Genomic DNA, 24,357 nt, shown 5'->3' with positions numbered 1-24,357 from the left:
CTGCATGTACTGTTATGTACATAGCAGGAAGTTGTCTCTTGTCAGTACATCAGATGTGTTGACGACTGGTGCCTTCCTGCTATGATAGCATGTATAGTGCTGTGCAGAAGAGCTCATCTTAATCTTATATCTTCACCTTTCACAATGAAGTTTGAAACTCAAATCTGACGCAAGTGCTGGTCATACAGTAAAAGAAAAGTAAATCTATCACCATTGAAAATAAAGTATAAACAATAAAAAGGTCAGAGAGAGGCGAAACTCCATCATTCATTGGCAGAGCATTTGGTTACAGTCGGTTAACAATAGCATTTATGAAATTTATGTACCTGTTCCGACTTACATACAAATTTAACTTAAGTACAAACCTACAGTCCCTGTCTCGTACGTAACCCAGGGACTGCGTGTATTTACTTTTGCTCTAGTTTTAGAGTCATCTGACAATTTCACAAGTTTACTGTAAATTATATAAATAACTCTCTGCACTCTTTGTCTCCAGCCACTAAACCATTTTAAACTGCAGTTTTATAATTTTCTAAATTTTAAAATATATCTTTTGTGCAGAACTATATCAAAGAATTTTTGAAAGTCTAAGAAAAAATATTCCATGTGTTTCTTTTCTATACTACTCTGGCAGCTTGTACAAATAGTCTTAGACCGGTTTTGCACATCCCACCTCTCTCTTTCTTGAACCTATGTTGGGTGTTTCTTAGTGTATTATATTTATATAAATATTCCTACTTCTGATTATAGTTTCAGTAGTTTTGCATGGAATAGAACTAAGGCTTATTTGTCTGTAATTACTGGGATCTATTTTTGTCCTTTTCTGTAGACTGCAGTCATATTTGCAACTTCCATTCATCAAGGTGCTTCACCCACATAACACTAAATGAAGGTTTATAAATAATGCCTTTAAGTATCTGAAGAACATTTGACACTTCTATTTTAAAATAAGTAATCTCAGAAATTGTCTAGGTCTGATGTTTTTTTTTTTTTTTTTTTTTTATTTTTATAGAAAGATCCTTTCAGTTGTAACCTTTTGGTAATGTGTTTATTTGTCCATCTGGCAATTTCTTTAGTCTTCTCATTGTATTTGTTTTACAGAGCATATACTGTATATGTTGAACCTGGATAAGAATGTCTTTTAAGTGATCCCATCTACTGTTTATAGTTAAAAGAGCCATTTTCTAACTAATATAGCATCTACTCTCCATAAAGTCTAATATCCATTTGGAGTGTTTTCAATGATGTTTCCAGATTTAATAATGTTGTGATCCCTTTTGCTTAAATTTGTCAATAACTTTAGTTTTTTCAATTCTGTTTTTATCTTATTAAAAGACCTAGACATGTGTTACACCGTTAGTCCTGAAAACAACTGGATGAGAAAACAGCCATCTTCCATGAGTGCCATTTTAGTTTTCTCTTCAGTATTTATAAGAAGGGTACCCCAATCAATGTCAGCAAACTTTAAACTCCAATATGATTACCACATCTTCATATCATATATATATATATATATATCACACAATCGTTTGATTATTGTTTGAATCTTCATTTGTCAGCCTGTAGCAAACTCAAATCATTAAATCTCTAGACATCTTTACTAAATTAATCCATAATGATAAGTTCCCTTGTTTTGTGTTAGTCTTCATAGACTATATATTTTTTTTTTAAATAGCACACAATGCTCCTTTATTAAAAGATACTATTTATTTAAAATTGTTTTTAGCTCTTTCAATAATGTAATGTATTTCAACATCTGTTTCTACTTTTCATATCTGTGTTCTTTTATTTATTATAATTATCAAGATATAAATACATACAATGTTGGGTAAACTCAGTCCTCAGTCACCTTTTCAGTTGAGCAAAATGCATAAGGCACTGATTTTGAGGCTGTCAAGTAATAAACCAAACATCTGCTAGAAAGAAAAGATAAATGTGCTTACAAGTCTTTCAAATATTTTTAAAAATAACACAAACATGGCTTCCACCATTATTACCGGTCTATTCAATGAACTGTTATTTAAAACACATTTCCTATATTACCTTTAAGAGTTTTACTGCACAAATTAAATTGCTATCCACTGGTTTAGACAGAAGTGCCTTTAACAATTCTTGAAGACCATCTAGTAGAATATCAGCTCGAACAATATGCCCTCCTGACCCTTTGATCTGTTTAAAAGAAAAGAAAAAAAAATACATCTGAGTGACAGAACTCATGTATCTATGTGGCAAAAAATCCCCCAAGAATAACAGAAAGTAAGAATGCTGATTAATACTTTATTCCTATGGCAAGTTATCAACAAGTTACAATTTACTGGATGTATAAAATTTGAAGGTTTAGACCTTCAAGTGTAAAATTACTAAAAAAAGATGAATACTAAACATTTCCAATAAAATTCATTTTTAATAATAATGCATATATTCAAACTACAGATGAAATACATAAAATGTGTAATAATACTTAAAAATTAGTAATCACTTGCTGGGTATTCCATAATCAAGCTGAAGATCCCCAACATCCACCCCATATACGGTACAAACAAAACATACAGAATCTATATATATAATTCACTAAGGGCACACAAGACAGTGAGCGCAAGACAGAGAGCCTCGCCACGCCAACTCTAACTCTCCTGCCGCGTCCACCCTCGCTCTCGAGGCATGCGTACTGCCTGCACGCAGCACCTCACCAAACACAGCCTCAGTCGCTTTCGTCTCTGCTACAGTCCATATGAACCTCAGTGCCACGTTGACTTCATTGTTCTTTTCGATACCAGCTGCTTTTCTATATATATATATATATATATATATATATATATATATATATATAATCGACCAAGTCGCCCGACCATGGGGTACGCACGATAGAGTCCCGCCCGCCCACTCTAACCCTCCTCTCATGTCATGGGGAACGCATGACAGAGCCCCGCCCCCATCTCTAATCTTCCTTCCGCGTCCACCGTCGCTCTCAAGGCTAAAGAGAAGGCTAAATCAAACAGCAATAATTAGCAAACAAACAAAGATAACTGGCAGTAACTATGCAAAATTAACAATTGATATGCCAGTTTAAAAAGATAAGTTTTGAGGGTAGTTTTAAAATGTGTTATTAAATCGGGCTGATGTATATGAGAGGGAAGAGAATTCCCAAGTTGAGGAGCACTATGAGAGACGCTTGAGCTCCCATAGCACAGAGTCTGATGTGTGGTACAGAAAGTAAAGCTGCAGATGAAGATCTGAGTGAGTGAGTGGAGTGTAAGTCTGCAGGAGATCAGCGAGGTTATGGGGACCTTTAAATGTTCAGAGTGGTATTTTGTATTGTATTCTGTAGTTAACAGGGAGCCAGTGAAGCTGAGAGAGAATAGGTGTAATATGTTCAGTGGATTTAGAACAGCAGGTTATTATCCTGGCAGCAGAATTTTGAATAAATTGTAAGCGATGGATACGTTTTTATGGGATGACAGATAGAATAGCATTACAGTAATCTACTGTATATGTGATGTGACTTGGGCATTAACCAATACTTTAGTACTGTGTTGCATAAAAACAGGACAAAGTCTAGAAATGTTTCAGAGATGGAAGAAAGCAGTCCAATTATTTAACAATTGCCATTATTAGTGTATAAATGGATATAAATAATTGCATGTAAACGATTCGCCAAAATCTGTTGTATGCAAATGATACTGTTTAAAATGTTATTGTTTTTTCATCAGAAAACCCAGTTTTCTACCTGTATTAGTTTAAATGGCACTTTTACCACGTGCAATAGTGTGGAAGTGCTGACATATCGTGTTGACTGTTGAATGCGGCATCTTTCTATATATGTCTATGTTTTCCATAGCCTGCTACAGGAAGGTACTCTCTTGACCATTGGCATTGGTTTCACTCCTTGCTATTTTCGTTATATTGCGACGGTGGTTTCCTAAGCCCTTTGTTATACTGAATTCCTTTCTCACCATTTTCCGTTCCAATTCTTACACCGCCGTATGCTACGGCGCTTCGGCTAGTTCTATATAAAGAGAGGATCTCTAAATGAATGCCTTGAACATGGCTATCCAATTAGTCGAAGATGGGATGTCTAATTAGTTAATGTGTTTTTAAGATGCTTAACTGATAATGCTATACTAACCAATTCTCATTTTCACAGAAACTACAGTGGATGCAGTACATAAATCAAATTGTATTAAAAAATAGCCAAGCTGATCCAAATTTCCACAATCCCATAATATGACATTAAATTGATAGGCAACTTTAAACTGGCCTGTCTGTGAGAAAGTGAGGGTGTGCACAGCGGAGTTGCCAAAAGTGAAATAAATCAAATTGTTTTTGATTTGGACTGTTTTCCATTTGCAAACTGCAGGCGATACTGAGTGCAGTTCAAAACAGTTGCATAAAATATATTGATGTGCCAAAGTTATATTAACCATAATCACAATGTCAGTCTTACCTCCAAATTAAGATACAGCTCTCCCAGAAAAAGAACAAAAGAATGAAATTTTTTTCTAACACTTTCATCGCCATGCACTGCTTCATTTCTTTTTTCATATTCTTTTTGACACCTTCAGTTGGAAAGAAAAAATACATTATATATTTAAACATGTGTAATTAAGCAATTCATTAAAAGTGCAGCAAAAACACCATCTATCCATGTATGATTGCTACCACATGGAATCAATGTACAAGGACACTTTTAAAAAGTGAAATAATAGCCCATTCATAGGAGTTTGAACAACTTGTCTGAATAGGTATGGTTATTAATATACTGAACTATAAGTTATTATGTTTAAGGCCAGCACATGTTATTGAATGTGATCTACTGAGAATCACTTTGAAGATGGCAGCACATCTCTAAACAAAGTCAACATAGAGGTATTTCTGCATGCCAAGGGCACAACCACCAAGTGACTACTATCTCTTTGAAAAAGCACTTGGGTATTGTGATTTGCAATGGAAGATGCAAAGTGCTACAGCATCATTTCTGCAGCGCTTTGGTATCGATTTTATCTGGGCAGAAATAGGCAAGGTTGGTTTGCCTACATTAGCGCTATATCCCCTGTGCACCACAGCCATTAGCCTTCATTTAATGTCCACTCCCACTATATGAAACACCAAAAAAACTTGACCTACACTAGATTAATGATTGAAATTTTTCTCATATTTTAACACTCAGCAAAAATAGCCTAACTTCACATTTTACAACACTACATATAAAATAATGTGATTTAACTCATTTCCTATCTGTTAATTAATATTATACTCACAATCAGAAAATTAAAATACAAATTCAAATAAAAGAATAAAACTTTACAACCCATTAAACCTTAATAGGATCACACACAGATTCTGTCTTTGACATTTTTTTCTCAAATGTGGAATAATTTTTAATTCCATAGTCCTTTCTTGTTCATAACCTTTTATCATGCAATGTTTGTCAGGTTATTTTCCCTCCTTTAGCATTATGAGGTAAATAAAAACTATCTGCACTCTCTTGGTAACCATTTTGGCATCTTGGTAAAAACATTCACTCATATTTATTAGTAACACTATTTTCCTTGCTTTTTATCCAATACTAGCCGTCCCCCGCGGCTCCACCACGTAGGAATGAAACAGGACAGTGAGTAGGGCCCCACCCAGCTCTCTACTCCTGATGTCACACTTCCCCACGGGTTAGCGCAAATATATCGCTCCTGAAAATGAACTATGATTCTTAGCCTGATGAGAGAAAGCAAATTATAGAAAAAAACCTGATCTAAATCCGTTAAGTAGTTCTTTCATTTGCTCGCTAAGCAGAGGTAAGGAACGCCCCAAGGCTGGTGCGTGAGTAACGAGTGCCCCGCCCCGCTCCCCTCCCCTCAGCCTGCTATGTGTCTCGGATTTGAGCAAATGGATTGGTACCACAAACGAACTATGATACATAGCACAATGAGAGGACTCGCAAAATCAACCAGAATGTTCAAGCAAATTATAGAAAAAAACCTGATCAAAATCTGTTAAGTCTCTCATGAAAAACGGACAGACAGATAGATGCTGGATTTTATATATACAGAGAAAATGCTATTCTTGATACATTTCAGTCAGGTTTCAGAACAAATCACAGCACAGAAACTGCACTCGTTAAAGTAGTAAATGACTTGCGGGTAAATGCAGACAGAGGCCATTTATCTGTTCTCATCCTCCTAGATCTGAGTGCCGCATTTGACACCATTGATCACAATATTCTTAGAAATCGCCTTAGTCAATGGGTGGGCCTCTCTGGCAGTGTCTTAAATTGGTTTGAATCCTACCTGGCAGGGAGAAAATTCTTTGTGAGTTGTGGTAATCACAACTCAAAGACACATGATATTCTATATGGTGTTCCACAAGGCTCTATCCTGGGTCCGCTGCTCTTCTCAATCTATATGCTTCCGTTAGGTCAGATTATCTCAGGTTACAACGTGAGCTACCACAGTTATGCTGATGACACACAGCTGTACTTATCAATAGCACCTGATGACACCGACTCTCTCGATTCACTAACACAATGTCTTACTGGTATTTCTGAATGGATGAATAGTAATTTTCTCAAACTAAATAAAGAGAAAACTGAAATTTTAGTGATTGTCAATAACGGATTCAATGAGGTTATCAGAAATAAACTTGATGCATTAGGATTAAAAGTTAAGACGGAAGTAAAAAACTTAGGGGTAACTGTCTAATGTAACCTGAATTTTAAATCACATATTAATCAGATCACTAGGATAGCATTTTTTCACTTAAGAAACATAGTTAAAGTTAGACCTCTTATATCACTGAAAGATGCTGAAAAATTAATTCACGTTTTTGTTTTCAGTCAACTAGATTACTGTAATGCATTTCTCTCAGGACTACCCAAAAAAGACATAAATCATTTGCAACGAGTGCAGAATGCAGCTGCTACAATCCTAACTAGGAAAAAAAAATCCAAACACATTTCTCCAGTTTTGATGTCACTACACTGGTTACCTGTGTCTTTCAGAATTGACTTTAAAATTCTGCTTATGGTTTATAAAGCCTTAAATAATCTTGCTCCATCTTAAATATCAGAATGTCTGGTACCCTATATCCCAAATCGTAACCTTAGATCCTCAAATGAGTGTCTCCTTAGAATTCCAAAAGCAAAACTTAAAAGAAGTGGTGAGACGGCCTTCTGCTGTTATGCACCTAAAATCTAGAATAGCCTGCCAATTGGAATTCTTCAGGCTAATACAGAAGAGCACTTTAAAACACTGCTGAAAACACATTACTTTAACATGGCCTTCTCCTAACTTCACTTTAACTTAATCCGGATACTCTGCATGTTCAGTTCATCATAATAACTATTCATGGTGGCTCTAAAATCCGTACTGACCCCTACTCTCTCTTCTGTTTCTTTTTCCGGTTTCTTTGTGGTGGCGGCCTGCGCCACCACCACCTACTCAAAGCATCATGATGCTCCAACATTGGACTGAAAACCAGAACTCTATGTGACCATCAACAAATCCTTCCATGAGAACCCTAAATACAAAGAGGACTGTTTCATTTATGTTAGGTAGATTGCCCAGAGGGGACTGGGTGGTCTCATGGTCTGGAATCCCTGCAGATTTTATTTTTTTTCTCCAGCCGTCTGGAGTTTTTTTTTTTGTTTTTTCTGTCCACCCTGGCCATCGGACCTCCTTACTTATTCTATGTTAATCAATGTTGACTTATTTTAATTTTCTTACTGTGTCTTTTATTTTTCTATTCTTCATTTTGTAAAGCACTTTGAGTTAAATTTTTTTGTATGAAAATGTGCTATATAAATAAATGTTGTTGTTGTTTCTTATTATTCCTATTTATGTTCATCAAGAAGAATCAACTGCTTAATAATTTTGTAAAAGAAATGCTTATCTGCAGTAAAAGACAGGATCTAAAAATTCTTACTTGCATAATGCACAACATTAAGGGAAAGAAAGCGTTTAAAGACAACCTTTCTCATTACACACACCTGTGCGTTCATATACAGTACATTGTCAACATAAGCTAAATGCCAGAAATTACCCAATGTTTGTCTTAGCTTTAGTTTCTGCCTTTGGATGTCCCTCTAAGTTTTTTAAATTATTTATATAGAAACGTTTATATTAATTTATCTTTCTGTTGCTTTTATTTTTATACAACAAGTATTATCAGTCCATTTCTGACCTGATTCAGCTCTAATTCCAAGCTTCATAGTTGGTGGGCCACAATTGGTGTGCCTTCTTCAACACTGTATTCAACTTTTGTACATAGTATTTTTTTCACTGTACAAATGAAGAGATTGTTTTTTTTTTATTCCAGTACAGAAATTGTACAAAATACAATATTAATGCAGGTAATGGAGCGGCAGACCCAGCAGCAAGCACGGAATATTACTGGTAATAAAGAGCTAACCCAGATGTGTCTTCTGAAAATGGACATATACAGTAGATGGAATATGAATGTGACCTACATAATATTTGCAAAATTTAATATAGGTAATAAGAAAGATGATTTTATCACTGTGTTTTGTATGTTTAGCTTGAACTAGTGTATTCTAACTCATCATTTTAATAAATTTTGTCCTTTTAACCATGTTAGGTTATGTAAATAAAAGCTGACATTTTGTTGGCTTGTTGGCTTTCTGTTAAACTACCTTAACAAAACCTTTTTCTGCATCTAACTGTTACTGAGTAAGCATTGACTTTATTAACAAAATTAAGATGTACATTATATTTTTTAAACCAACATAATTAATAATAGTAATCACTGAGTGTATCAAGTTTACGAAAATGGATGTTTGCATGCTAAGGTGGTAAAAATTCTGCAGCACAACATAAATCATCAGTAGCATCTAGAGAAAGATGTTGGATCTAGGGAAAGCTGTTCATACACTGGTTTGGAAAAAGACTTTCCAATTAACCTATCGTATATGTCCTTGAGAATGGAAATGCCCGTGCAGACAAAGGGAGAACGTTATATATATACGATATATATTGTGAAGCCCCTAGGGCACGTACAGCCGCCCTAACCCGACACAGACTGGCAAACACGACTTTGCCACACAACACACCTTTTATTTGCAATTGGGGAGCATTTTACCCTGCTCCTCACAGCACAGTACATAAGCACCAGCACACAATTCTCAGTCCCTTCTTCCTCTTTTTTGTTTCTTAGCTGCCTCCACTCCTCTCCCAACAAGCTCAGTCTTCCTTCCTCCCGACTTTGGCTCCTGAGTTGTGGCAGCTGTCCCCTTTTATAGAGCACCCAGAAGTGCTCCAGCTGTTCCATGTTCACCTTCTGGCTGCACTAACCGGGTGTGACGGCAGCCCTGCACAGGAGGACTCGGCTGTTCTCCACAAGCCCCCTGGTGGTGGCCACAGGCCTCAGCAGGTTTAAGCTTCCCTGCTCTGTGGCACTGTAGCAAGCCAGGGGGGCTGCCCTCTGTCATCCCGGGAGAAGTATTTCCCTTTGCAAGCTTCTTTCCCTGGTCCTTCCCTTACGGAGGTGTCCCAGCCAGGTAAGAATCCCGGCTGCCTATTACAATATTTTATATATATATTTTAATATTACATTGCTTGTGGTCTTTGGGACAAAAAACAACCCAAAGACTCCCTAGCAGTTTTATTATATTGGTAAACCTGCAGAGGCGTCAGCTTAATAGGCCAGGACAGGTCATGTCTTGCCTGAGACAGACATGTTTGTCGGTTACTGCTGCGGCACAAATTCAGTGGGGCCGGCTGGAACCGATCTCAGGTAAATGTATAGTAGCTTGTTGTGTGTACGTATAACGTGACTGTACCACAAAGCTCAGTTTGTCTGCTTGGGCTGAATGAGATGTGATGTACATGAAAGTGCAGAAAAAATGTAAAGGTGTATGCATGCGCCATCTCACCAAGTGCCAGTCACACTTGTATAAACTTCTATATCTTCTGTAGAATCCACACCAACTTCCGTCGCTGTGGTTGAGCTTGAGCAGAGAGGACTGCTCCCTTCACACACAAGTCTTCAGTTTATATACATATACATACACACACAGACACCTTGGGGATTAATAAAGTATATATAATAAAAAATACACACATCTATCTACATACACATACACACGCACACTGCAAAGAATATGTAGATTACTAGGTTTCCCTTTTGTTAAAAAAATTACAATACACACCAGTACAATTTTTCACAAAACATCTTAATCTTAGAATTACTACTATATAGTATACTATAGAATATAAACTATAGTTATGCTGACATGGCATTAGAGCATTTCATTAGTTTATTTTTTCAGTGTTATCATGATAATTTATATCCATGTTCATAATAACAATGACTGCCAAGTAACTACAAACATTTAGTAAAATATGCACAAACCTTTCCAGGAGGATGCTTCGAAAGTTGCCACTTGGAAGAACCATAGTTACATGATGAGATAAGTGATTACAAAGCCGTGCTCCTGTATAGGAGAAGTTTGGGACAGACGTGGCCTGAAATCAGAAGAGAATAGTTTTTTACTTTACCTAGAATGATACACTTATTAAAAAAACTCCAAAAATCAAGATAGTAATCAAGACACTAAAGGTGAAAATGTGTTTGCCTCCAACTGTTAGAAGAGTCTACTTCAGTTAAAGTGCCAAAGTCCTGATCAAAAAAGTAATAAATAAAAAAGTGACAGACAACTATAATACAGTGATAATAAGCTACAACTGTGTTCCAAAGCACCCATTACTGATGCTTACTTAAGCTAATAAAATAAAAAATTGCTTTGTACTCCCTTATTTACAGAGAATTAACTTTACTCATTTTGCCCTCTATATAGACTAAACAGGTTAGGAAAATGAGTGGTGGGCCTTTTAAACCATGCTTGTGGAAAAGTTATTTATTCATCGGTTTTCAGACTGATGTTATATCCAGATTTTAATTCCGTTTGCCTTTAAGCATTAATAATACAGCGATTATTATGCATTATTATTCATGCAAAAACAAAATTATAAAAGTGCCTATTTATATGTAAATTATTAATATCAAGTAATTCAAAAAGTCATTAAGCAAAAATGAGTTATAATAATGAAATAATTTTCAGTTTACTGATATTGCAGTGTTGCACCAAATAATTCATAGGCCTTCCCTCCCTATCAATCCAATCTTAAAGCAAATTAAATTTATTTTTCCTAATCATTAAACATTTTCAAAGGGAAATGCACTGCAAACAGCATGTTTTTTTTTGTCTTTCACGATTTGCTTGTTCACATTCAGGCGTTCTTTACATCTAATGTTTGCCAAAAACACCCTCATCTTATGAAATGTAATGTGAGCCTTGGAATCAGTGTGAAAATAATCTTGTAATTAGTCACACACTAATTCATTTGCATTGACAGCTCCAGTGACATGGGAGTGGTGAGATTTTAGCAACTGCAGTCCTTAAATGTTTATGTGCCTTTTGTGTAGAACTTGCGAATGATTTCGAGATGTAAATTTGACACTATGTTTAGACAGTAATGTAATGTAATAATGTAATGTAATGTAATAATCACCCCTCACCCCAAAAGGAAATGCATTCCCACAACTCTGAAGCTTTTTTAAAAATCGGAGTTATATTGGAAAGTAAACAACAGTGTTTTGACTTCCTACTTATATTAATAATTTAGAAAATATGATTCAAATACAAATGTGTGCTTTTTTGTGGAAATGCCTTTTGAGAATGTGATTTGTACTGTGATGAGGTCATAAGTATACATTCAATGTTCCTAAAAACTTGAAAACATTTTACTTGGCACATAGGTTACAAAACAATTCATGTGTTAAGTCAATTAGTTTATCTACTTAATTTCCATAAGAGTTTTTCTCCAAAATAATGATTACAAGGTTTATTTCAGTATGTCAGATTTTAATTGGGTCACAAGTTTATATACACGAAATTAGTATGTGACAGGGTTGCCTTTAAATTGCTTAATCTGAAGCGAAAACTTTGGATAACCTTCCACAAAATTCTCACAATATTTTGCTGAAATTCTGGTCCATTTCCTCCTGACAGAACTGGGGTGATTCTATAAAGTTCATGGGCCTCTTAGCTCTGCTCTTCAGTTCAGTTCACTGATTTCCCTTGGGACTTTCCCATGCATTTGTGATGGCCAACCAATACTGCCATTTTGTTGTCTGCAAGCCATTCCACTAACACCTTGTATGCTTGGGATCACTGTCCTGTTGAAAGTCTTGTTTGCTACCAAGCTTTAGCTTTCTGCTGATGTCTGGAGGTGTTGCTTTAGAATTTACAGATAATGTTCCATCTTCATTATGCACCAGTCATCTTCTAAGCAAAAAAATCCAACAACATGATGCTGCCTTCCCTCAGGTGATTAAAAAACACCTCAAGAAAAGGCTACATCTTTGTCCTTGAAAAACGTATTCTAGCCTTTTTTATGTTTTGTGTAATGGTTCATGATTAGATTACATTAGATAAACTATTAATCCCTAGGGGAAATTCAGATGCATACAGCAGCAGAAACATAAAAAGAAGAATATAGACTCGCAGGACAAATGATAGCCAAACAAATATGTTAAATAAATAAATGAATGTATATTGTTCAGATATATCAAAATGGTATTTCAAAATAAACATAATGGATTTTGTTGAGCATTTCAAAACTAGCTTTGTTCATCTTGGGGAGTCAATTTGGAGAAAAAACCTTTCTGGAAATGAAGTAGATGCACTAATTGACTTGATACATGATGTGTGTGTGTGTGGACAAATAGGTGGACAATTATGAGTTTGAAAATTTATAACCAAGGTGCATGTAAACGTCTGGCTTCAACTATATTCCTTTATGTGGTAATGCTTTTTGGTAATTTGACATTTTCAATTAAATTATACTGGGATTAGCTCCAGCAGACCCCCTTGACCCTGTGTTTGGATATAACAGGTTGGATAATGGATGGATGAAATTATATGTATTTTTTGTTGTAAATTTTTTTTTGGCATTATTAATTGCTACAATGACATTCATGTCCCCCACTTACCAACAAATGTTACCTGCAAATACTGGGTGAAACACTATATTTTGCATTTACTGTGCTTATTTTAACTTTTTCTTCTTAAACAAAAAAACTTCAATCTGCAAAAATGAACAAACCTGAAAAAACAATATATATATATTTTCTAGAGGTTTTGTTTATTAGCAGCTGCTGCATGCGTCTTCCATGTCTGTGTGGGTTGCTTTTTAGTTAACAGGAACAGACGAATATTATCACCTAATTATAAATAACAAAAATCTGCACTGGCTCGTGAATAAAAATATTTATTTTTTAATAATTTTTTTAATGAGAAAAGTACATCACAAGGGATAAGTTGCAAGTCTGTCAGATATACAATGCTAGAGTTTATTCAGATCAATCTGACAGCCTTGTCCTGCACCCCACTACAGGTTAAAAAAATAATAATAATAAGGAAATCACTGAAAGATTCTGTAGGAGCCTAAAGTTTTAATAGAGTTACAAGAATTGATTAAGGGCAAAATTAAATATCTACCAAATCCCTAAGAAATTTTAGACATTTTCAAATTTTAGATAAAACATCCTTGTATTACAGCGTTCTGGAGGATGGGTTAGCATTCTTCCAGTTGAGTAAGATAATGCAATGAGACAGCAATAATATCTAAGTTACCCCAGTCAATTACCACCTGATACCCATCACAAATTACTCAGAAGGATAATTAGAGGATTATTGTAATTCCACATTTGTAAGATAAGTAAAAATTACATTCCAATTAGGTCGGAGATTGGGATATTTTCAAAACTTAAGACCCAATGCTAACAGTTCTGATTCAGGCACCCCTAGGATGGCCCAAGACAGGGTTATTCAAATAGTGGCCCTGTTCATTTTTATTGGCTCTTTGATTGGTTCCTGTCATCTAATCGAAATTCTAGATACTTATCAGAGAAATTAAATGAGCCTGTTATTTTAGTTTGTCCCACCCTATCAGTGTCAATAGCACATACTCTAAACATAATGGCTAATGCAAGCTACTGCAAATAATTATTTTCTTTCATTTCCCACATATTTTGTCCACATTTGCCACAGCTGTATGGTTCCACTGAAAATATGTCACTTTCTCCATGAAAAAATAGGTAAGTTCACACAGAAAACAGACAGTGTAACACTGAGTTGTCAGAAAGGTATGTGTTTGTTCCAACTAGAACAAATCCTGTGTGTAAACTGTGCAATGAGAGCTTATCTGTGATGAACGATTTTAACTTAAGAAGGGAATTAAACATTTCCCACCCTAACTTTGACATAAGATTTCCACTGGGCTCTGATGTTCACCACCAGAAAGTTAGATAGCTAGCACTGTGCTATGAGCAACAATGTACCATTCTGTTTCTGGCTTGCAGTGAGCATCATGTTTACTACAAGCGGCTTGAATAATAGCTAAGAAGTAAAAATCATTTATAGACGTAGAGACAGTTAAGGAATGTGTGCTTGCATCAGTTGAGCAAGTAATTACCGATGAGAAAACCCTAAATAGCATCATGGATTCAATTTAATAAATTCTATCGTCACATACAACAGGTATAGGAACGGGGAGTTCCTTGCATGAGATTTTTGGGACTCTTTTGAACAGACTGAGGAAGGTGAATGTATTGTCCCTCACAGTGGATGAATCAACCAACAGCAGTGGTGTGGCACAGTTGTGCCTCTATGTTAGATTCTTTGATGGAAAATGGTTTCTGGAGGATATACTTTGACTGCAATTCTTTGAAGGGGCACACAACTGGTGAGATCATTCCTTGAGAATGGGTTGGAATTAAGACAGTAACAGATAGTGTATTCTACCATATTGGGTAGGCTAGATGACCTTTCTGGCATCCATGGCTCCACAACGGAGATGGCTGCATTGTCTTATTCACTAAATTGGGCTGTGTACAAAATTTAACAGCGAGTTAAAAACAATCATGGACTCTGTCATGGTAATTATTAACTTCATTTGTTGTACTTCAAGTTTACAACACTGTCTTTTCCGTCAGTTATTGACGGACATGTCATCAGAAAATAATGATTTGCTTGTCCATAATGAGATTAGGCCACTTAGCACAGGAAATGCCTTGAAACAATTTTGCAAACCTAGGGAGCAAATACTGGCCTTTCCAATTAATTACAAATGGGAAAAAGCAGGACTGTAACGCAAAGTGATACATTTACCGAAATTGTTTTTGAGTGATATTTTCTATTACTTGATTTACCTTATTATGTAACTGCAGGGCAGAAATAAAAAACTGTCTCTCATCTTGTTGATAAGTTCCATGCATTTAAAAAAAACGCAGAACCCTTTTCTGCTGATTTATGCACTGGCAACATTCTTTTATTTTTCTACATTGCAGTTTGCCCACACTTCATACGTACAAATTAATATTATAGCAAGGAGGAACTTAAGGGCAAATTTTTTCCAGTCATTTTGATAATTTTAAGAACAATTTTTCCAGTCGTTTTGATAATTTCTTCATCCCCAAGAAAGTAATGAGGTTTGTAAAGGACTTTTCATAGCAGATGTTGAAAGAGAGTTTGCATTACACTAGACACTAGTATGACAGCAGATGAGGCAACTTTACAACTGGGACTTCTTGATATTTAGTCATCACTTGATATTTGTTTAACTTTTTGCGGCTGACTGGGTCTGAAAAATTCTGGACCAAAGAAAATTATCCAGGAGAAATGTCCTCATTCAAGAAGCCTCACACTGTTTATCCTTACAATGTGCTGCTCAACATATATATGCAAGTCGACATTTTCACATTTAAATAGCATTAAGACAAATACATGTGCATCCTTCATCCTTCACTAGCCAGCACCAGTACCGCCACCTGTGCATTGCGCTGACAACTTATGACCTTGACTTCACTAATATTGTTAAATTGGAAAAAGGTAATTCTCCTCATTAATAATGCAGCAAAAACAAACATGATATAGGTTCTTAAATAAAAGAGTGAAAATGCATGCAAGGATATGTGATGCCATTTAAAAATGGAAATCACTGTTTTCATATAGTGCTACTTATTTTTGTGTTTTGATTCATGCACTGAGGGATATGTAGTTGACAAATCTGTAAAATTAAAGAGGTTGAATTGTTTGCTGGTTTCTTGTTTGAAAAGGTTACTTTACTGTTAAGAAGGTGAATTGAATTTGAGACTGTAAATACAAAACTGTGTTGGAACCCAAATCCTCTTATGTGAGTTCTGGTGATTTAAACCTTTTGCAATTACAATGGCAACTAAAACTATGGAAAGACAAGTTCTGCCTTTTCACTTCTTGAGAACAAAATATGTTGTGCCTTGACTGGCATCATCCCAATAATCTGGACCTGGTTTAAGAGAAATGTAAACAATGTACAATTTTGATAGGAGTTACTCAGTCTCCAAAAATTTGATAAGGATGTATTTTATTGGTAGCCAGCTTTCATTAATTACCTGAAATTCTGATTGAAAGGTCCTGCTTTCAATGTTTTTACAGATTATGTACAGGTGCACTGGTGTGAAAAACCTGTTAAGGTTTGGACATACAGTACTATCTATATTTTAATTAGTGTTAGACAGTATAGTTTCCACAGCAGTTACTAATGAAAGGTTAGGAAAGTTTCCCTTGTTTTTTTTGCAAAAGATACTAACTTGCATATTGTAAAATAAAGGTTATATTTGAGGTATAACTGTTCAAAGTTGACAGTAAGTTAACATATTGTGATAGTTTGAGATTTCAATAATGACAATATCATGCACCTCTCATGCCAAACATTGCATAATTTAGAGATGGTGTGAATATATACATATCTGGTAAGGGTGCAAAAATTGGCAATATCTCTTCCTTCAATGTTATACCATCAAGTGAGTGCTGATGCACTATTTCTGCAAAGTCAACAATAATTAGTGGTGAATGGTGTAAAATATAAAGCATACAGGAAAAAGGTCAGAATTTCCCCTCTCTATGTCAGCGAAGCCGAACAGTTTAATTTCTGATATTTTCCCTGGTCTCGTAACACATACATTTGCAACTCAGTAAGTAAAGCAGGCAGGTCTGTTTTAAATCTCTGAAGATTTGATTATTTTCCTTTCCCTGTGGCCTTAGCTAAAGCCAGTGTTCAAGACTGTACAATCAGAAAAAACACTGGGCAAAAATTGGCTTAACTGGAGAGTAAAGGTGTAAACCACTGCTAATCAACAAGAAAATAAATGCTTATTTCTTATTTGCTAGGGAGCACCTGGATGATTCCCATGCCATTTGGAAGAGTGGAAGGTGAGAATATCTGCATGACATGGGTTCCTGTATAACCAGCATAAAGCAGGCACAGCACTTCAAAGTAAAAACATCAGGAGTCAAAACATGGTGATGCACTTTCTCTGTTCTAACTGCTAGCACTTTTGACAATATCTTAACACAATTTTAGTAAAGAAATTGGAATGTTGAATGAGCATTTTAAAAGGTTTTTGTTTTATTCGTAGGAGTAGAGTAATATGTTTTAGGCAAAATGTTGATTTCTTTAGATTCTACAATGAGGTTTTAGGTAGTTCATTTTAATGTTATTTCTTTCTATGTTGTGTCCACAATCGTATACAATGACACATGCACTTGCAATTAAACTTTTTCATATGTGCTTGCTGAGAATTCCTTATGCAATGCTGGTCTCTTTGTAGAGCTTACTGGGTGATCGTGTGTATTGGTTATTATTGGAGACTACTGAAAAAAATACTGTATTCAAAAAAGTTTGCAGTTTATTTTTGTGTAAAACAAAGGAGGCTATCATCTCAAATATAATTTTAGAATTTCCAAGAGAGATACAGAAAAATTCTCCGGAGATAGCTTACATGCCATATCATTTTTGGGTAAGTAAATTGATAAATTTCTCAACTACAAACCGGATTCCAAAAAAGTTGGGACACTAAACAAATTGTGAATAAAAACTGAATGCAATGATGTGGAGATGGCAAATGTCAATATTTTATTTGTAATAGAACGTAGATGACAGATTAAACGTTTAATCCAAGTAAATGTATCATTTTAAAGGAAAAATATGTTGATTCAAAATTTCACGGTGTCAACAAAGCCCAAAAAAGGTGGGACAAGTAGCAATAAGAGGCTGGAAAAAGTACATTTGAGCATAACCAAGAGCTGGAAGACCAATAAACACTAATTAGGTCAATTGGCAACATGATTGGGTATAAAAAGAGCTTCTCAGAGTGGCAGTGTCTCTCAGAAGCCAAGATGGGTAGAGGATCACCAATTCCCACAATGTTGCGCAGAAAGATAGTGGAGCAATATCAGAAAGGTGTTACCCAGCGAAAAATTGCAAAGACTTTGCATCTATCATCATCAACTGTGCATAACATCATCCGAAAATTCAGAGAATCTGGAACAATCTCTGTGCGTAAGGGTCAAGGCCGTAAAACCATACTGGATGCCAGTGATCTCCGGGCCCTTAAACGACACTGCACCACAAACAGGAATGCTACTGTAAAGGAAATCACAGAATGGGCTCAGGAATACTTCCAGAAACCATTGTCAGTGAACACACTCCACCGTGCCATCCACCGTTGCCAGCTGAAACTCTACAGTGCAAAGAAGAAGCCATTTCTAAGCAAGATCCACAAGCTCAGGCATTGTCACTGGGCCAGGCATCATTTAAAATGGAGTGTGGCAAACTGGAAGACTGTTCTGTGGTCAAACGAGTCACGATTCAAAGTTCTTTTTGGAAATCTGGGGCGCCATGTCATCCGGACCAAAGAGGACAAGGACAACCCAAGTTGTTATCAACGCTCAGTTCAGAAGCCTGCATCTCTGATGGTATGGGGTTGCATGAGTGCGTGTGGCATGGGCAGCTTGCATGTCTGGAAAGGCACCTTAAATGCAGAAAAATATATTCAGGTTCTAGAACAACATATGCTCCCATCCAGACGTCATCTCTTTCAGGGAAGACCTTGCATTTTTCAACAAGATAATGCCAGACCACATTCTGCATCAATCACAACATCATGGCTGCGTAGGAGAAGGATCCGGGTACTGAAATGGCCAGTCTGCAGTCCAGATCTTTCACCTATAGAGAACATTTGGCGCATCATAAAGAGGAAGGTGCGACAAAGAAGGCCTAAGACGATTGAACAGTTAGAGGCCTGTATTAGACAAGAATGGGAGAGCATTCCTATTTCTAAACTTGAGAAACTGGTCTCCTCGGTCCCCAGACGTCTGTTGAGTGTTGTAAGAAGAAGAGGAGATGCCACACAGTGGTGAAAATGGCCTTGTCCCAACTTTTTTGGGATTTATTGACACCATGAAATTCTGAATCAACATATTTTTCCCTTAAAATGATACATTTTCGGGGCGGCACGGTGGCGCAGTGGTAGCACTGCTGCCTCGCAGTTAGGAGACCCGGGTTCGCTTCCCAGGTCCTCCCTGCGTGGAGTTTGCATGTTCTCCCCGTGTCTGCGTGGGTTTCCTCCGGGCACTCCGGTTTCCTCCCACAATCCAAAGACATGCAGGTTAGGTGGATTGGCGGTTCTAAATTGGCCCTAGTGTGTGCTTGGTGTGTCGGTGTGTTTGTGTGTGTCCTGCAGTGGGTTGGCACCCTGCCCAGGATTGGTTCCTGCCTTGTGCCCTGTGTTGGCTGGGATTGGCTCCAGCAGACCCCCGTGACCCTGTATTCGGATTCAGCGGGTTAGAAAATGGATGGATGGATGATACATTTTCTCAGTTTAAAGTTTTGTTCTGTGATTTATGTTCTATTCTGAATGTAGAGAAAAGCCAAGCAAAATGACACCTTTTATTGGCTAACTAAAAAGATTACAATATGCAAGCTTTCGAGGCAACTCAGGCCCCTTCTTCAGGCAAAATTTAATCATTGATTACATCTTGCCTGAAGAAGGGGCCTGAGTTGCCTCGAAAGCTTGCATATTGTAATCTTTAGTTAGCCAATAAAAGGTGTCATTTTGCTTGGCTTTTCTCTACATTCATAATGGCTAACACGGTACAACAACCTAGTACTACGTTCTATTCTGAATAAAATATTAGAAGTTGGCACCTCCACATCATTGCATTCAGTTTTTATTCACGATTTGTATAGTGTCCCAACTTTTTTGGAATCTGGTTTGTACTTGTATTAATGGTCTAGGTCATCAGTTGAAAGATAAATTAGTATTAACTAAGTGGAGCACGATTAACAATTACTTCATAAGTACTAGATTTGAAAGAGGGAAGCAAGCAGTTATAATAAAAAGTAGTCGATTCCTGAATAACTATGATGCACTTACAGGGAAAGAAAACCTAAATTACTGTATGCCAACCTGATTTGAGTATTTAAATAAAATGTACCGATTTACTTTAGTAGATACTTGAAATATTAAAATATGTTCTTCAATTTAAATGTTTAAAGTCTGAATATTCTTAATTGTAATAGAAAAGCATCATTTTTCAGTCTCTGATTGAGGTCCATGGGGGCTAAATCCCTGGTACAGGATCAAAAATAACATCATATTTGTAATCACTGACCTTGAAATAGTCTAAAACTATAATCCACATACCCATGTTTGAAATGTGCCATTAACCTACTGGGAGTGGTTCTTAAGATTGTAAGGACCACTTGTAATGTATCAAAAATATAATATTCGCGATCAGCAACCTCAACATTGCATAAAATGACATTACACATCTATATTAATCGATACTTCTTTTCACAAAACTTTTAAAAAATGGGTGACTCCTTGTTTTGTATTAGCAGATGAATCCCTAAGGTTGGCTGATATGGCATGCAGAATTTCATGACATCCTGATCATTTTTTTGAAGACACCTATTGATGTACACCTTATCATAAGAGTGTAATTTCCTGCACAAAATGTCAAAAATGGCCTAAAAATGAGGGCTTTTTTTGTTCTAGAGGGACAAAAATGAGGTGTGTGTGTGTGGGGTTGGGGTTGGGTGAGCTAAATATCTTGCATAATTAGACATCAAGAGCTGTCGAACAGCTTATCATGTGTGGGGATTTTCTCATACTACTGGAGAGTCTCAAAGCATCAGGCCAAAAAAAAAAACTTATGCAATTTCAAAGCATTCATAAGTAATTCTTATGAACACAAAAGAATATGGTCTTGTATATGGGAGAGGGAGCCTAGGGGGTCCAATAATTTATGATCCTTGATGATTTGTAAAATTGTTAAAAACAGTTTTAGATAATGTAGCTGTGACTGAAGAAAAAGATCTGACATCTCCTTATTTTATAAATTTGATATGGTACATACTTTGAGTTAGACAGAGAATATTAAATATACAGTTCCTTTCATCCTACTTAAGTCAATATACAGTATGTTACCCAAGATTAAATTAGTATTGTTAATTTTTCAAACTAATATAACACCTTTTAGAGTTTGTGGTTATTTCAGATGCCACAAAGGAGATCATATTATAAATTTGTATTTCCACTCCTCTATTCCTGTTGCCATGGTTAGAGAGAAATACCTGTCCAGCCCATTCCCCCTTTAAAATCTAAATGAATTTCCAGTAAGAAGGCTAATCCTGACTTCCACAAACCAAGTTATAGTATCACTCGTTTAGTTTTTAGAAGTAATTTATTCATAATATAGGCATTTGTCGTATCATTTATATACTTTTAAAGTTTTACGAAAGTGTCATATTTTATCCTAATTTCTTTTACTTTCAAATGACAAACTGTACATATAATAATATCTCAAAATAGCTACCATATGTGGTTAAGGGAAAAAAAATCTCAAAACAGCTCTCCCCAATGCCATTCTACCCTACTTCATCTTGCCCTTGCACAAACAAAGGTAAGATCCAACATTTCAGAGTCCACATATGACATGATGCAAATCAGAAAGAAAAAACAGGAAACATGCAAAACTGAAGCACTACTAGAAGATACTGTAGAATAGTTACCGGTACAGATAAAATGCTAAGATTATGTTATTTTTTTTAATATTGCTGGTACTGTGGATAATGCTAGCAAATCAAATTTTATATATGATAAATTGAGAGAATGATTGTGGTCCTTTATCATCATTAGCATACTATAAAAGTAAAATTTATAGCTCTTGTATGCAGGAGATAGATGCAAGGCTTAGGGGGACAGATTTAAAGGGAACACTGGGGAACAATTTGGGGCTTGAACTGTTTGCCTTTTATTTCTACAACTGGAAGGCCAATGGACTCAAAAGTTCTCCTGTGAACCCACCTGTGACCTTCTACCGACTCAAACCCTTCCATTCTCCTGGATATATCCCAGAAGACATCAAAATGACCATCAGTTTAAACTGGCCCAGCCATGTGAGCAGCCCAAGGAATAACTACATCCTCTTTTTTTCCTTTTCCCCACTTTCAACAGGTGTTAATAAAAATTAAATCTGCATTGGATGCTCAACTCTCAGAGTTTTTCTGTTCTCTTTATAACAACCTAATTAATAATATGAAGAGTAATATTTTCTGCAACATTGATATAATAATTTAAAAAAAACACAGAACACTATTTAAAATTGTTCAATTTTTTGCACTTAGAAAGCGACAGAAACTCCTAGAGTAATGAGGTTTAGTACTGGTAGCTTTGATTGATCTACTGTATAATTAATTCAGCGTTTTGCATTCTATTAGATCCCACAGCAGGAAATGTTTGTAGAAACAGTTAAGTGTTAGTACAGGTCCATATTAGTATTTTAATTTGGGGGTATGCAAAAATAATACTCTTAATATATGCTAGATTGCTACTACAATAGGAATACAGTTGAATTAAGACTATAACTACCAACATAAAAATGTAAATGAATGAATTACTTCTATAAGATAAAAAAGGAAGAAAAGATTAAGCTAAATGGCAGGTAGCCTTTACTACTGATGCATGTGTCGCAGTTTCTTGTGTAACCATCATCTACTACTGATTCAGTAACTTGAAAATGAAAATGAAATGTGTGGTGTTAAAGACAGCAGCATTTTGAAGGCATACACCAGAATGCCTTGCTCAAGAGGAAATTAATTTGATTTTGACTCACAAGCAAGCACTACACATACTTTACAACTAGACAATAGCAACAGCTTTACTCTTTATTACATTAGTCATGCAGATGGTGCCACAATCCATTTTATCACATATTTCCACAGCAGCAAAATTGCATCACATGTGCTCATCTCTAAACAGTGTCTTACTCAGTAGTACCAAAGAAGAATTCAACTTAAGACATGCATTAGCACCTTATTGAAAAATGTGGAAAAATCAAGCGTTTTCTTGTCTCAAACTACTCAGATCAAGATTGATAACCCTCTAAAGAGCACAATGATTCCTGTGTTTGCTTTTCTCACTACACCCTTTCAGTTAAGAATGCTTGCGTTATTTGATAGATGCTTGATTTGTAATATGTGATTCAATCATGGTGTTCTTGCAATGAATTTCATAATATCTGATAGATGTTTGATTTGTATTATGAGATTCAACAACTTTGTTCTTGCTATAAATTTCGCAAATCCACAGGTAAACCCAATAAATGTCAAACATTGATCAACCAGTTTAATTTAAATGAAAGTTCAAACAGTGGAAAAAGGCTTGTATAAATGCCTAAAAACAAAACAAATATTTATAATTAGAACTTTATAGTTTTTTTTTTTTAATCTGCACATTTCTAAGACTTCCTGCCCTTATTTTTATAATCTGGCAGTGTATTCAAAAAAGTGACCTACAAACAAAAGTTTGTACCTGTTGATATATTAATTCTACAAGTTCGTAAAGTGCTTCTTCTGTGTTGACCCACTCATTGAGTATCACAGTAAAACTTTCAATATCAGATTCAAAGGAAGCTGGAGAATCATTGAGATGGTTCAGGAAGTCTTGCACAATATCAGCAAGGGATACATTAGATTGTCCATAAAATTGACCTTCATCTTCCAATGTTGTTCCCTAAAAGTGAACAAGTTCATATTAAAAACACAGTGACTGTGATAACCAAATTAACACAGAAATCTGAACATATATATATAATGCAAAGTAAATTCAGCAGGGAAAACTATATGATTATCTCCAATATTCATAAGGCCAGTAAACAACTCCAGTTTAGAGAATAAAGAAAAAAACAAAAACAGACAACAAGGTGCTACTGTATAAAATCTGAAGAAATATATGGACTGAAATAAAGCCCACCAAAAAAAGAGTTTTAAAGATGTAAGCGAAGTCAACATAAACAGGAAGATGCTAGAAAATGTGATTTGCAAATGCTGTATTTCAAAAATACAGTATACTACATTCAGACTTCTTTCCAATTAAGCACATCTAATAAGATGCTGGATAAAAACAATATTCAACATCTGTTGTGAGTGTGATTTATTTAATAATTTTACACAAGAATAC

At 35.7% G+C, this 24,357-nt stretch overlaps 2 protein-coding genes across 3 annotated transcripts in view; one reads left to right on the top strand and one right to left on the bottom strand.

The window, feature by feature from the left end:
• The window catches only part of paip1 (poly(A) binding protein interacting protein 1), a 43,838-nt gene that overhangs the window by 9,182 nt on the left and 10,299 nt on the right, over positions 1-24,357 (bottom strand). For both annotated transcript variants that reach the window (XM_039750510.1, XM_039750509.1), the window contains exons 3-6: positions 23,710-23,910; positions 10,360-10,472; positions 4,445-4,556; positions 2,044-2,169 (exon numbers count right to left, since the gene is read on the bottom strand). In XM_039750510.1, the coding sequence (XP_039606444.1) occupies positions 2,044-2,169; positions 4,445-4,556; positions 10,360-10,472; positions 23,710-23,910 (552 nt within the window). The remainder of the gene's footprint in view (positions 1-2,043; positions 2,170-4,444; positions 4,557-10,359; positions 10,473-23,709; positions 23,911-24,357) is intronic.
• The window catches only part of nnt (nicotinamide nucleotide transhydrogenase), a 140,909-nt gene continuing 133,887 nt past the window's right edge, over positions 17,336-24,357 (top strand). Inside the window, exon 1 of the mRNA XM_039750505.1 lies at positions 17,336-17,353. Coding sequence (XP_039606439.1) covers positions 17,351-17,353 — 3 coding nt within the window. The 5' untranslated portion in view covers positions 17,336-17,350. The remainder of the gene's footprint in view (positions 17,354-24,357) is intronic.

The sequence above is a fragment of the Polypterus senegalus genome, chromosome 4, assembly GCF_016835505.1.
Source record: "Polypterus senegalus isolate Bchr_013 chromosome 4, ASM1683550v1, whole genome shotgun sequence".
Taxonomy (NCBI): domain Eukaryota; kingdom Metazoa; phylum Chordata; class Cladistia; order Polypteriformes; family Polypteridae; genus Polypterus; species Polypterus senegalus.
Note: the sequence above shows the minus strand (reverse complement) of the source record. Positions and strands in the feature narration are given on the sequence as shown.